This window comes from Talpa europaea, assembly GCF_964194135.1.
Source record: "Talpa europaea genome assembly, chromosome: 16".
Lineage (NCBI taxonomy): Eukaryota > Metazoa > Chordata > Mammalia > Eulipotyphla > Talpidae > Talpa > Talpa europaea.
Genome location: NC_140084.1, coordinates 18,191,889 through 18,207,500, shown reverse-complemented (window position 1 = coordinate 18,207,500; position 15,612 = coordinate 18,191,889). Strand labels below are relative to the sequence as shown.

General features: G+C 49.6%; 1 protein-coding gene across 1 annotated transcript in view; it reads right to left on the bottom strand.

The window, feature by feature from the left end:
* The window catches only part of PLCG2 (phospholipase C gamma 2), a gene marked incomplete at its 3' end in the record, with an annotated part of 131,541 nt that overhangs the window by 33,458 nt on the left and 82,471 nt on the right, over positions 1-15,612 (bottom strand). Inside the window, exons 19-23 of the mRNA XM_084257077.1 lie at positions 13,934-14,114; positions 12,596-12,667; positions 9,058-9,167; positions 3,196-3,292; positions 1,865-1,931 (exon numbers count right to left, since the gene is read on the bottom strand). Of these exons, the coding sequence (XP_084113203.1) occupies positions 1,865-1,931; positions 3,196-3,292; positions 9,058-9,167; positions 12,596-12,667; positions 13,934-14,114 (527 nt within the window). The remainder of the gene's footprint in view (positions 1-1,864; positions 1,932-3,195; positions 3,293-9,057; positions 9,168-12,595; positions 12,668-13,933; positions 14,115-15,612) is intronic.

Here is a 15,612-nt window from a genome sequence, read left to right as displayed (position 1 = left end):
TTGACCCCAATCCCTCCCCTCCCCACCCCCCACCCCCCATAGAGTGTCTCTGGTTCATAGTTGTTTGTTGATTTTGATATTTTCTTTCTTATAGTTATTCTTTTTCCTGGTCCCTTATTTAAGTTTTCTAGATTCCTGCTATGAGTGAGACCATCCGGTATTTTTCTTTTTCTTTCTGGCTTATTTCGCTGAGCATGATCCCTTCCAGCTCCCTCCAAGTTGCCGCAAATTGCATGTGTTCATCTTTTTTGATTGCTGAGTAATATTCCATGGTGTATATGTACCACATCTTCTTGATCCATTCATCTATTTTTGGGCATTTGGGTTGTTTCCAAAGCTTAGCTATTGTAAATAGTGCTGCTATAAACATAGGGGTGCAGGTGTTCTTTGGAATTGATGTTTCTGTGTCCTTTGGGTAAATACCTAGGAGTGGAATTGCTGGATCATATGGAAGCTCTATGTTTAGTAGGTCCAGAAATCTCCACACAGCTCTCCACAGTGGTTGGACCAGTTTGCACTCCCACCAACAGTGCAGGAGAGTTCCTTTTTCTCCACACCCTCGCCAACATTTGTTGTTGCTAGTTTTTTTAATATGTGCCATTCTCACTGGTGTAAGATGGTATCTCATGGTAGTTTTGATTTGCATTTCCCTGATTACAAGTGATGTTGAACATTTTTTCATATGCCTGTTGGCCATTTGCATTTCCTCTTCAGAGAAGTTTCTTTTTAGCTCTTCTGCCCTTTTTTTTATTTTTAAAGATTTATTTATTTATTTATACAAGCACTGGGTACAGTCAGAAGCGCGGGAGGGTGAGAGAATTCACCAGAGCCAGAGCTGGGAGCAGAACAGGCAGAAGGACCGAAGTACACTGCTGAGGGGAGCAGCGGGCGGCAGGAGTGGTCTGCGCGCCATGCGGGACCCTCCTCCGGTGGCCGGGGAGCAGCCGGGGATCAAACCGGCGCTGCAGAGGCTGCGTGCAGCTTCGCAACCCAGCGCTCAACCGCTGCGCCACCAGAGAGTCCCTCTTCTGCCCTTTTTTTGACTGGATTATATTCTTTGTTTTTGTTGAGTCTCATCAACTCTTTGTAGATTTTTGTGATCAGTCCTTTATCATTAGTGTTGTGTGCAAAAATGTTCTCCCAGTCAGTGGGGTTTCTCTTTGTTTTGGTTATTGTCTCTTTTGCTGTGCAGAAGCTCTTGAATTTGATGTAGTCCCAGCTGTTTATCTTTGCCTTCACTATCACTGCTTTGGGTGATGTGTCTGTAAAGATGTCTTTGATATGCATATCGGTTAAGCCCTTTTTACAGGGAGACTTGCTGAGGAAAAGTCACACGTGAACAGCCACACAGCTAGCAATGGCAGAGTTAAGGCTCGAACCTAACCCAAGCTCTGTCTCTGCCACCTGGGAGCTGCATGCATGGCTCCCCCTTGCACCACACTCCCAGGTAGGTGGGCCAGGGGTCCAGCTGCCCAGCTGAATAGCCAGGAAGCAGAGACTGAGAGAGAAGGGACAGGCCTAGGTCTTGTAGCGGCTGAGAGGCAGCCTCAGGCTTAAAAGCAGACATCCCAGCTCCAAGTGCCACAGCTGCCCAGCTAACAGGTCAGCTGCCCAGAAAAGCAGGGCAAATGCAGGCAGAGGCCTGAAGTGACGATGATGATATCAGGAGTAGTAATAGGTAGGTTCATCTAGCACGTCTGACACACCAGACTCTGTGTTGGCAGACATGATCTTGCCCACACTGACCGGCCTGGCCTGAACACCCAGCTTGAGCTGGGGATCAAAGCAGCATCTCAGTCCAAGCTGCTGAGGCCGGGCCAAGGGGCTGTGGGTAGGAATTGGGGCTGAGACCACGAGCACGTACCGACATTGTAGGTGTTAAGATCCAATATCCCTCTGCAAAGAGACCCTAAGGGATTGTCTTCAATAATCTGTGAAGAAACAAGACATCACTCACGTTAGTCTTAACGGGAATAATAAAAAGACAACCGGTTTCCAAAGCACACCGTTTAGCAGAGACACTGCCTGTGGAACTGTTTAAAATGCATTTTCATTACAGGATACGTCCACGGGGAGAGAGCTAAATAATGAAGCATGGAGCTGATGGGGACCGAGCAGTGCGCGGGTGCCGGCAGGCTCAGCGTTTCATTTTTGCAATCTGTAAAAATGTGCCTTGTGAATTCTAGAACAGGTTTTAAAGTGATTCTCTAGCTCAGGTTTCAAAAAACATCCCAGATCCTTTATTCTGACATCATTTTGAAATGGAGGGACTATCACCCTATTCAAGAACCTTCCAAGGCTTCCCAAGCCCTGCAGAAGCAGTGCCCACACTCTGCAGTCTGGGCCCCAGTTAGCTAACCAGCTCGACCACCCACTGCACATTTGAATCACCCCAGGGTCCGGGGATATGGGAACATCTCAGTCTCAGAGAACTGCACCTGCCTACTTCATCCCTCCCCCAGGCTAATGCTGACCTTGTAAGGACAAAGCAGTGCAGGCACAGGGATGGGATAGTGTATTCTGTGTCAGGCTGAATGCACTGAACACAACCATGTTCCCACCACCGCCCCTCTGCTGTACGTCCCACCTGGAAACCCTTTCTGCTGCCCTCTTTACTGTTGAACACTAACTTGACTTTCAAAATTCAAATGCCCCCTCCTCCATGTAGCCTTCCCAGATTGCCCCAACATCCTTAGAAAATTCCTTGGGCTCAAACAGTATCATAGAGTCTGTCCTTAGCACCATGTTGTCACACTGAAAGTAGCTACTCTACTAGCCTCCCAGGAAAGAGGCGGCAGGGGACAGAAACCACATTTGCAATGTCACCAGGAAGGCCTCAGCTCACCTTCCCCTTCCACACACTTGCTTACTCACACCAAGCACGTTCTAGACGTCTGGCTGGCCCAGCTAAGTGTCTCATTTGCAAGTTGCTTTACACAAAGGACAAATGCCCCGTCGGCCACTTGTCTCTGGAGGGAATTCTCTTGCATCTGCAAAACCTCCAGCCCAGCACAACTGATTATCATGACGACTTTCACCCACAACAACTCGGGGCAGTCCCGATTTCCATGGTGCACAGCTTTTTCTTCCAGAGGGAACACACAGCAGTGCGTGTGAAATGAGACAGCTTGATGGACTCCTCGAAGGACTGGGTCAGCTGGTCCCTCCTTGGGATGATCAGTGATGGAGACTCACCTGCTTTTCCAGCTCCTCCACGTCGGCCGTCGAGATGTCCTCCACGTAATTGGATGGGAAGTACTGCTGGATTCGAGTTCCATAGTCTCCTTTCCACCTGAGAATACAGGGCATCAGAATGCCATGCTGGGTACAGCCACTGGCAGGAAAGGCAGCAAAAGGCTGAGTGCTGGGGGAGAGGGTCTTCCGCCGCTATGACAGAGTCCCTTGCAGCCATCCTCTGCTTCCGAACCAGCACTTGCTGGCTGGGGGCGGGGGTCACTGTCCTCCCCTTAACATGATCCTGACGTCTGGTCAGACACTGAAGTTCAAAAGTTTCAATGATTTACATTGACATCAGAGGTCATACAAGACAAAAGCTCAACCCCAGACCAGGCCCAGGCCCACAGGAGGACAGGCCACGAATTTAGGGACAAGATGGGACAAAGACGGTTCAGGGTCTGACAGCCCAGAATGAATTCCAGCTCTACCACCAACTATGCAGGTGCCCTGTGCTCAGACTCCCCCTCTATGAAGTGGGCAGATGCAAGCATTACCCCTGGCGGGTTTTACTGGGCTACATGAGCCAAGGGCACCGAGCACACGGCAAACACCCAATAGCACGAGCTCTTGTCATTTAGCTGCAGCACCGACCCCAGCCCTCTCTGCACTTCTGCAACAGCATCTCTGCTTGTGTCTTGACTCCAGCAAACCTCAGGCACCTCTGGCCTCTTCCCCAAGCCCACCAGCCAGGAATGCAGGCTCGTTCCTCCAGCGCCTCTTGTAGGCCACTTTCCGAAGCCAGGAGGTTCTTTCCAGAAGGTACCTCTGACCATGCTACACTAACAGTTTCCAAAGATTTCAGAATCAAGCCCAGACTAATCTGCCAACCAGAGCCCAGTCAGGGGTAATCCCAGGGACACTCAGACCTCAACTCCTACCTCTCTACGACTTGAATTTGGCATTAATTCCAGATGGCCTGCCACTCTCCTGGTGGCCCTGCCTTGCCTTCTGGCTTTATGCCTCCTTCTAACCGCCCTGTACCCAGTTTGCTCCCAGTAACCATTTAAGTCTCAGCTCATGCATGCTTCTTCCAGGGAGCCTTCTCTGACTGCCACTGCGGCTGAGCGTTCTTCCTGTATGCTCCTTCAGCATCTGTCCCCAAAGTTGCTAGACCAGTCCACACCTTATATTTAATGCAGACTCTATTGTTCTATGTGAGAGCTTTCTCGAACTTAATCAAATCTGTTCTTAGGCTGACACAAATCAGTGAATAGATATTTATTGAGCTAAGCAAGCAGAGTGAGGACTGACTGTCCCTGATGGTCCTTGTAGAACCACAAGAAACTGTTGTATGTCCATTTCACACCCTTTTCTCCAGATTCATCTCAGGCAAAGACTGGCCATATTCATGGTGACTGTATGTACCATTTGCCCAGAAATGAGCAGTTCCCTTCACTCTCTAAGGCATCCTGGTTTGGACAACGATGATTTGATGCCCATTCTCCCAGTTTGGGAGAATGCAAAATAAGGTGGTCTGATGCAGGCACCCCACTAGGTGGCGCTACTACCACCAGGGAGAGAGAATGAGAAAGGACAAGCTCATGCCCAGTCCTCGTATGAGGCTCTCATGCCAGCTTAAATAATCTCAAGAGCCTCAGCAATTTGGAGAATTCCATTTCAGTGGTGTGGCAAGGCATGGGGCTGTTGCACACTCACAGGGAAGTGTGTGATGGGGAGCTCCAAGCCCCAGCTCCTGCTCAACAGGTAACTGCAGTTACATGTTTTTGTTTTTTTTTAAAGATTTATTTAATTATGCATATAAGAGCTGGGATACAGGCCAGAGATGTGGAGGTTGGGGGGGAGGTAAGAGGATTCACCAGAGACAGAGCGGGGAACAGAACAGGCAGACTGAAATACACTGCTGAGGGGAGCAGCGGGCGAGATAGGAGAGAGGTCTACTTTGCCATGTGGGTTTCTCTCTGGCAGGCTGGGGACTGAACTCATGCTGCAGAGGCTGCAGATTGCCTCATAGTGAAGTGCTTACCCCCTTGTGCCACCAGGGAAGCCCTCTTTTTTTTTTTCAAAGATGTATTTATTTATAAAAGAACCGTGGTACAGGCCAGAGGCACGGGAGGGTGAGAGGATTCACCAGAGACAGAGCGGGGAACAGAACAGGCAGACTGACGAAATACACTGCTGAGGGGAGCAGCGGGCACGACAGGAGTGGTCTGCTTTGTCATGTGGGATTCTCGCCGGCCGGGATCAAACCTGCACTGCAGAGACTGCGGACAGCTTCACAGTGCAGCACACAACTGCCTGCACCACCAGGGAGGCCCCATGTTTTTTATTCTTGAGTTCCAGGAAGAATTGAAAAGATGGGAGTCTTCACATTTAAAGAAGGGGGAAAAAAGCACCTGTACCAGAGTGAGGAAGTCAGAGGGCCTGACTTCCAATTTCTGAGCACTGAGTAGCCCTGTGTAGGGTAAGGTAAAAAGTATCAGGCTTTTCTACCCTCCTGCCATTAGGAGTGATGATGGATACTTGTGGTCCTGAATGCATGCCTGATGGCGGGCACCTGGAACAGGGTGTGGGCCTAGGTAGATGGGATTTACCTGGGCTCAGACTGCACTTATAAGGGCAGCGTCACGGGACGCCAGCAGAAGGAAGCAGAACGAACAGGAGAAGCAGAGAGAACCACAAGGAGCAGAGCAGTACCATGAGAACCAAGAAACAGAACAAATGGAAGAGCAGAGAACGAACAGGAGAACCACGAAGAGCCAAGAAGCAGAGAACACCAGAGAACGCCAGAGAGCCCAGACAGAGTTAAGACTTGCTGGGGGGCCGGGAGGCCTGGCCTGCCTGCTGTGTACCTGGTAAATCCCAGTAAAAGTCTGCAAAAGCCACTGAGGGCTCCAGAACTTCTTTACCCTGTCTGCTGGGATCACAGAGAACCTGCTCCGTGTCCTCCTGCCATTATACCCTGGAAAAGACACTGAGCTGCTCTGTGCCTCATTTTCCTCATCTGTAAAATGCAGGTTCCAACCTTCCTAGGTCATAGTGTGAATTAAGTTATTTTATATGAAGTGTTTGAAACAGTGCTTTATACCCAGAGATGCTTGACCCAAGTGGCAATTCAGAGTTCAGAGGCAAGTCCAACTATCTTGTGGAAGAGAAGATGCTGACCTTGTGAGGGCTGTCTCGGCCAGGGCTCGTGGTGAGGTGTAGGGTAAGGTAAAAAATCAGGCTTTTCTGCCCCCCTGCCATCAGGATAGATGAGGGAACCCTGTGATCCTGATTGCATGCCTGATGGCGGGCACCTGAAGTGGGTACACCTGAGCTAAGATTGTGCTTTTAAGGGTGGTGTCACGGGGATGCCAGTAGAAGCTGAACGAGAAGAAGCCCGAAGCAGAAGCAGAGAACACCAGAGAGCCCAGATAGAGTGAAGATTTCCTGGGGGCTGGGAGGACTGCCAGCCCCCTAGCACCCCTGCCTGCCATATGCCTGGTGAACCCCAATAAAAGACCTGCAAAAAACCACTGAGGACTCAGACTCCTCCTTTACCGGTCTGCATGGGATCAGAAAACCTGCACTGTGTCCAGTCCTGCCTTACAATTGGCGTAAGTTGGCAGGATGATCCATGCAGACGGGTATGGAGCCCTCCGAAGACCTGGAGGGATTGGTGGACAAGGTCCGGGAGCTACAGGATAAGACCTCACCCAGAGGAATAGGAGGAGACGCCCGAGAGGACCAGCCAACGACACCTGAAAGGACCAGCCAATGACCCCTGAGGCAGCAGAATCGTCGGCGAAGAGAGGACCATGATTTGGAGCTCGCCAGTGCTGAAGCAGGGAGAGGCCAACAGACTTCGACTGCTGAACACGGACTGATGAACTTGGACTGACAATCCCGCCAGAAGGCGGAGGACTTTGCAGGTTGATATGTTTTGGGACCCTGGGGGTGGAACAGTTTTGTTTGTAAACCCCAGGAGATGGGAATCTGGGGGTGGCCAGTGGGTCTTGCTGGCCAAAAGCAGCCTGTGCATGCCCAGCAGCCAGGCGGAGGAGAAAACCCAACTGAGAAGGCAAAAGCTGGTGCTGATGCTAAGTTCAGAAGCCCTGAGTGGCTGTTAAGCAGCCTGGGTATGCTGAAGACCTGTGAGTCTCGTAAAATCACCTGTGGGTGATGCCCTGCTCATTGTTGAGTGAGGGTGAGGAGCTGAGGAACCTGTCCTTGGGGGAAGGGTGGGGAACGTGGCCTGGGTTGGAGCCCACGCCGCATGTAGAGTTTGGATCCCCGACCCATGTGCTTGTGCAGTGGGTTGGCCTGAGTGCAGGGGTCTGTGAGTCGCATGGGTGGCTATGAAGGCCGAGTGTTGGAGCGACTGCAGACAGAAACCCTGAGGGTTGGCGATCACCCCCAACAGAATAGAATCGCCAATCCCAGAGCTAGTGCATCCTGGGGGCGGATGCGGTGTGTGGCTTGTAGCCGAGACTACAGCCAGAGAAGGCCAGGAAGCCCGACGGCTCCTGGTGTGATATAGTAGATGCCGTGAGTGATTTCCCCTCCCTCGTATGAGCAGTGCCTTCGGCAGCAGATTTGGTGGCTCATCTGCTGGTACCAATAATTGTCTTTTGCACTAGGTTGGGGCCCTGCCTGGACTTATTTGTGTTCTGTTGTATTTTGTTATATTGCAATGTATTTGCTTTTGTGGGCCATGGCTGCATTGTGTTTGCTAAGAAACAAAGTTGTGTATGTGTGGATTATATGGCAGAAAACCCTGAGGGGGTGGACTGTAGGGAAAGGTTAAAAAATCAGGCTTTTCTGCCCTCCCGCCATCAGGATAGATGAGGGAACCCTGTGATCCTGAATGCATGCTTGATGGCGGGCACCTGGAGTGGGTACACCTGGGCTGAGGCTGTGCTTTTAAGGGTGGTGTCACGGGGACGCCAGTAGAAGCCGAAAGAGAAGAAGCCCGAAGCAGAAGCAGAGAGCCCAGATAGAGTGAATATTTTCTGGGGGCTGGGAGGACTGCCAGCCCCCCAGCACCCCTGCCTGCCATATGCCTGGTGAACCCCAATAAAAGACCTGCAAAAAACCACTGAGGATTCAGAATCCTCCTTTACCCGGTCTGCATGGGATCAGAAAACCTGCACTGTGCCCTACATGAGGCCTGAGTTTTAGTGCTCTAAGGCAGAAATCAGCCCACGAAACTACCTGCTCAGGGACCTACTTACTGAGCAGGGATTTCCTTCCCAGGGGAAAAGCTCATTAAACACAAGCATACCCAGATACCTTGAGCCTAAAAATGTACTGTCTTCTATTCAGGTTGAGGCCACTGCCTAGGACACAGGACTAAGCAACAGTATAAGAACGTGAATTTAAAATAATGCAGCGGTCTGAGGCCTGTGTGATGGGGAGACCCAGCACTATTCCGCAGGTATGTGACCTTGGAAAGCTGCACTTGTCACATCTGTGATGGAAGGATGTTCCTTCCTAACTCCACAGGGTTGTAAGGAGGATTTGGTGAGGTGGTGTATGAAAGCAATTACCGTAGTGCTAGGCACACAGTAAGCCCTCAATAAATGGCAGGTGCTGTTGTAATTAAGGTAATGTATAATGCTATGTGCTATAGGACGTGCATATAATACATGATCTATGATAATTGTTACTGCGGCACTTTACCCATTCTCCCAAATAGAGGATACATCAAACCACCTTCCCTGAGAAGCTACAACAGTTCAAAGCTAGCCCAGAACAGCTGAAAAAGGGATCCGAGAAAGAGGGTCAGGGCTCAGCCAGCACCTGAGTCTCATCACCAAGAAGAGACCAAGTCAAGTTCATCTACCATGCAGCCCAGCCCCAGCCCACACTCAGCCTTACCAGCCCCCAGGCTCCTTGGAGACGTTGTGGATGAGGGCGCCTCGGCAGAAGCTCAGCTCATCACCTCGCTTGGCTTTGTAGTCATACAGAGCTTTCACGGTTCTCTGAGGCTTTCAGGGGAGACAAGAAGGAAAAGGTCAGGCCGGGCGACAGGAGCAGAGGAAGGTTGGCTGCGCTGGCAGGCCTATTAGCGAACCGGCAGCTTCAGGCCAAGGTTACATCGCCATCTGCTGGCAATGGCCTGACACTGCAAACGAGTGGAAGGGCACTGGCCGGGTCAGGGCCAAGGACATGCAGAGTGGCCCAGGATTGCTCGTGAAGGAAAAGATATCCTTCCAGGTTACGCCAAAACCAACAGTCCTCAGCACCTGGGCTCAACAACCTTTCTGGAATTTCAAGCTCAACACCATCCCTGGCCATTCTGGGCCTCACCTGTACGTTTTTTTATTTTACTTCTTTTTTTAAGGTTTCTTAAACATTCCATTGCTTTTTTTTTTTTTTTTTTTAGATTTATTTATTTATCTATACAAGCACTGGGCACAGCCAGAAGCGCAGGGGGGCGAGAGAATCAACCAGAGCCAGAGCGGGGAGCAGAGCAGGCAGAAGGACCGAAGTACACCGCTGAGGGGAGCAGCGGGCGGCAGGAGAGGTCTGCGCGCCATGTGGGACCCTCCTCCAGTGGCCGGGGAGCAGCCGGGAATCAAACCGGCACTGCAGAGGCTACAGGCAGCCTCGCAACCCAGCGCTCAACCGCTGCGCCACCGGGGAGGCCCTCACCTGTACTTTTTACCCAAGTCAGAGGTCCCTAACTAGATTATTGCAGGACACTCTGCAAGAGCAACCAAGGTGGCCCTCCATGAAATGTTTCAAAAGGTGAACCCTGCAATCACAGAAACATGTAAGCCGGAACTTAGGATAAAATTTCTCTCCAATGAATGTGCTTCATGCCTGCTGCTTGCCAAACAGACACAAATTCATGGCAAAATGAGCCCCCACATAGCAAGCTGACAGTAATGGGAAAGCTCTGAAGCTGTTCGACACATTTAAGTCAGCAGTTTCCCTCTCTCTGCCCAAGGAAACCAGAACAGGGGCTTCATAAGAAATTCGGTTAAACTGCTCCTCGGTACAGAGCTTTGGAGTCAGACATGTGGGCTCAAATCACTGCTCTGGCCCTACTCAATGTATATAACTGTGAGGATCCTTCAGCTTCCCCATATGTGAAACTGGAATTAAAACTCCACCTACTTCACAGGATTGTGAGACTATTACAGGAGGGAACACAGATCAATAAAAAGGAAAAAGACAGCATTTCTTAAGTGGGTACTATAGTCCCAGCACAGTCCTAGTATAATGATCCTGACAGGGAGGTAAGAGACCCATTTTATAGAGGCCCATTTTATAGAATATCCTAGCCCACAGTCAGCCAGGGGGTGAGTGGCTGAGCTCTGAAGGAACCCACAAGGTGTGTGAGCACCATAGCTCATGGTGCTCCGCCAGAAGCTGTGCCGCAGGCACCTGCAAATGAAGCCAGCTCTATTCCTGCACCTGCCTCAGTGGTTGGAGCCACGTCCTTCCCCATGAAACTCCACATACATGTCACTGCCCGGCACCGAGGCCACCAGGGAGATTCAGCCAGTGGCAGGGATGATGGGAGCACTGGGGACACCAGGAGCAAGTATCCAGCCCAACAGAGGGCAGGAGAGACTCTCAGGAGAGGGCTCTCGGGAACAGCAGAGAAACGAGCCAGCCATCGGATGCCCATGTAGGCGTGTGATACAGAGAAAGGCCCAGAGGACACACCCAAAAGCCAGACTACCTGGGTCCAAGCCCCAGCTCCCCACTTTGCTAGTTCTGTGACCTCAACAGCTACTCATTGCCTGTGAACCTCAGTGTCCTCATCTGTGCACCAGGACAGCACCTACTGGAATGTTAAGAGGATTAATGAGCTGCAGTTTCTAGAACAACACTCAATATGTGCTGCCTGTTGCCACTGATCTAATGTTCCAACCCCAAGAATATATCCAAAGGAAACAATGCAAAAGTTGCCAAAGTTTCGCGTGTGAAGAAGGTCCTTCTACTGCTGCAGGAGCAAAGACTAGAAATCACCCAAAAGGCATTGATGGGGAGCAGGTAAAATGGCACTGCCACCCACAATCAATCCCCTTCTGCAGTAAAAACCTAACAGTCGTTTGCATTTTGGTTAAAATTCCAGTCCATGTTTTTCCTCTAAATTACTCAGCCTACCAGTTTTGACTGAAATGGTCATTAAGAAGCTTAGCAATGGAGAAAATCACACGTGATCAAACGTTAAGTGAGCTGAGCAGGAAAAAAAATGGCAGGTGCGGGTGGGGATTGGCAGGCACACCGTTCTCCACGTGGGCAAAGAACAGCAGGGACATAACATCAAACATGCAGCATCAGATGGTAAGACGCAGGCTGAATCTTCTTCTTATTTCCAATTTTTTTGTTGTTACATCGTTTTTCAATCATAACCACAGCAATAATTTAATTTTGAGGCACTCACAGTGGTGTGGCAGCTTGCAGTCAGATTCAGCCCACTGTTGTGTATTACCTGGCTCAGGGAGCCCAGGAAGATTTTCTCCACCACTTGGCATAGTTGCCAGGATTTAAAAATGGGGAGATTTCATATAAAATAGCCAGCTTATTGGCGTCTCTTGAGAAAGCAGAAGACCCAGTCTGCTCTCGGGAAAGGAGATGATCACTATCCACAGGAAGCAGGATGGGTTTTGTGTTCCTCAATTTTACCCCAGTCTCCACCATCCCCTGACACCTGGCTGATGTGAGGCCTAGTCATTCTCATTACCAAAGCATCCTTCCCTTCTAAGAATTTTCTGCTATGACACTAAGTCCCTAACTCATTTGGCACACAATTCCATGGGCCCACAACTTTTCAAGACTTTATTTCTTGCTGAAAGGGATTTGCATTGGCCAAGGATTATAAGTTAAAAAAAAAAAAGTAATTTGTGTGGGATTCCAGAAACCCACGAGCAGGCCCCTTCCAATGAGGCATACTAATGATGTAGCCGACGAACCCCAAGCAGAAAATTCGGTATGGTTCTTCCGCCACGGGTTCAAACTAAATTTGAGATGAAAACAGTGCAAAGAGGAGCTGGCGGCCAAAAGCAAAATCCACCCCTAACTTCAGGAAATCACACAGCGGCCAGGATGGGGAGAGGAGATAGCGCTGGTGTTGCAAGGAGGTCAGTGAAGCAGAGGGAATTTATAACCACAGGCTCTGTCACTGAGCAGAGAACATTTGAAAGGCTTTTAATTAGAAACTGTTGGGCCCACAGGTGGTTCGTCAAACCTCAGAATGTTAGCAGGGCTTGGTCACATTCGGATGGGAGTCTATTAACCTTTTCCCTGAAACCAGACATCATGCTGTCAATCATCATTCATCTCAAAAAATAAATAACCCACACACTTTCGGACAAGCTTTCCAAAATGTTCCACTGGCCTGTTAGAAGGGGGGATGGAGAAGTGGCGGGGGATAGAGATACGGGGGGAGGAAACTTACCATGGAGGGATTGATTTCACTGGGATCCACATACATTCTGCTGACGTCATAGAGGGAGCTTACATCTCTTTCCTGAAAAAGAATAAAGACAAATAAACATGAGGTCCAGGCTCGAGACAGTCCTTCCAAAGAACAAGGGTGATGCGTTGTCCTATCCCCCAGAAGACGAGAAACCTCAATTTATTCAGGCCTCTAGGTGGAGACATAAGAAGCTATTTATAAGTACCCCAAAACTTGGAAACTTTACCTCAAAATAAGAGCGGAACCTATCCTGCATGCCAGGTGCTACGCTCGTCTATAAGAACACTGACATGGGGAGCCGTTGTACACCGCTCCCCTACCCCCCGACACGTGCCATGACACTGGCCAGCACTGACAGCAGGGCAGATGGCAATGATACATTTACCTCCCTCCGCCTCGCTGCCACTCTCCTGTCCCCAAGTCACCTCACGGCTTGAGCCTTGGCTGCTCCCCTACCTGGAATTGGCCTCTTCACAGCCCCCAAACCGGGGTGTTGGCTCATACTTCACCCTCTTCAGGAGACTGTCTCTGGCCTCCCCCACCCCAATGGAATGGAGCACCCACCTGCAGGACACCATCGGAACCCACACCATCTGGGGACATCTCACCTCTGTGAGCTCCCCTCTCCAGAACCTAAATTCCCCTAGGGCAGACTCCCAGTATCTAGAATAGTTCCTGGTACACACAGCTGGTGCACAATAAGCCTCTCTTCAATAAATCAATGAATCCACCTGATAAGAACTGAGATCTTCCAGTGACTCAGACTAAAAGCCATGTCTTACGTGCCCTACACCACGCAGTCCCCTGAGAATCCCCATCCTTATTTAGTTCTATCCCCAGCCTGGCTTCCTCAATTCCTACCACACCTTCTTTGCCTCTAGGTACACTCAGACCTCAGGACCTTTGCATACGCTGTTCTTCCTTCCTTCCTCCACACAGTTGCATGGTTCACACTTCCCCTCCACCAGTGTCTGCTTGAACGTTTCCTTCTCAGTGAGTTCTTCCCAGAGCCCCCCCTTTGGAAACTGCACCCCTTCCCCATCACCCTATATTCTTAGCCACCTGTCTAGTTTGGTTTACTCCATAGCACTATCACCATATGACACAATCTCTGTGTATTTTTCTTACTTGCTTATTGTCTGTCCTCCCCCACCCCATGCTAGAGCATAAGCAGCTTGAGGGCAGGGTCTTTGTCCACTATGTCCAATTTTGGACCCCCTATGCAGTAGTGGACGCGTGGTGAGTACTCCACAGGGGTTCCCAGAATGAACAAACGGCCAGCACGGTATTCCATCGCAGCCCCAGCCGACCACCTACCATGTTGTAGCGCTCCAGGAGCTCGGGGGTCACAGGGTAGCGCAGCTTCATCTTGCGGTAGAGCGCGTGCTTCTCGTAGTAGCTGACCAGCTCCACCAGGCTCTCAAAGTAGGCGGAGGTGCCCAGCACAAAGTGCCGGCCATCCCGGTTGATGCGGCAGTGTTTGACCTTGCCCCTGGCCCTGGCAGGGAGACGACACAGCTGATGTGCCAGATCCTGGCCACCAGAACCCACTACACAAGCCCCACACGCTCGCACCCACCCACGGGGGACCACAGAAATCAATAGAACACAACATGCTGGGCCTTTCAGAACAGGTACAGCAGGGCCTCGGGTATCATTTCATTACAAATTAATGAGAAAAAGTCCATCGGGACTTTTTCCTGGGACTCCAGTCTCCTTCCACATCCTGACAATATGCCGAGGTCACTGGCGGGTTTCAACTGTCCCCGTCATAGTGTTGGGGGGGCACCTGTGATGAAGGGGTGTCCTGTCCAGCAGGTCCCAACTTGTATCCTGAGCCACTGGGCTGAACTCTGGCCACCCACAACCCCAAACTGGAATACTCGAGTTGGAAAATGAATGAATGCCAATGACTGCTTACTCTCAGAAGTGTTTGGGGTCTTTATTTGGAGGTCTGATATTTTTGTGACCTGATATGTAGTAGGAACTTTGGTTTTTATCAATTAGCTTGTGATCAAATGTGTTTCATTATATGTTGTTTTGTTTCATGTCACAGCTTCCAAGAACCCACTGACACTCTATATAAGAACTTCCCACGCAGAATAAGCCAAACCTCAGTGACTCGACACTAGCCCCTCTTGCCTGTCCTTCCTCCCCAGCAATGGGTTTTGACTTTGGGAATATCCTCCTAGAGCCTAGATCAAAATCAGCAAATTATGACCTAATCTACCAAGCCTGGCCCATCACCTGTTTCTATAAATAAAGTTTTATTGAAACACAGCCCTGCTCATCAATGTAAACACACACACACACACACACATATATACAGCTTCCACTCAGTGGCAGGGCTGAGCAGCTGCTACAGAAGCCATATAATGTCTTCAAGGCCCAACTTATTTGCCCCCTGGCCCTTACGGAAAAACTCTGCCAGTCTCCGATCTAGAACTCCAGGAAATGATGCCAAATCCTTAAATTTTATCTTCCATGGTCCAGCTAGTACAAGTTTGGAAATTTTTCCCCCCCAAAACAAGTCTTTTTATTTTCTCACTTGTTTGAAATAAGAGGAGAAAATCTCCAACACAGAACACACTCCTCCATCTGATTAGCTTTTATCAGCAAGAAACATTTGGGAAAGTAAGTTTTGACCCTAACTTTATAGTCAAAGGGTATTTTTAAAGCTGTGTGTGGCACTGCTTCTACGGGCCAACCATTTTTAATTTTATGTACTTTAGAAGCTTTTTATTGTTTTAAAAAACACATCCTGTTAAACCATTCAAAAAGTCTTATAAAAATAAGTGCAGCAAGACTTCTGCTTCATAGCTTATTTGCAATGATGTTATCGAATTTAATATTTTTTTAAGAGAAACACTTGAGCAGGGAAACAAGCTGCAGAGTGAAACTATAACATGATCCCACTTGTATTTTTGAAAAATGGGACAGAATACTCACACACAAAATGGCTCCACATATTTTCCATAGGAGCATCTACATGTAAA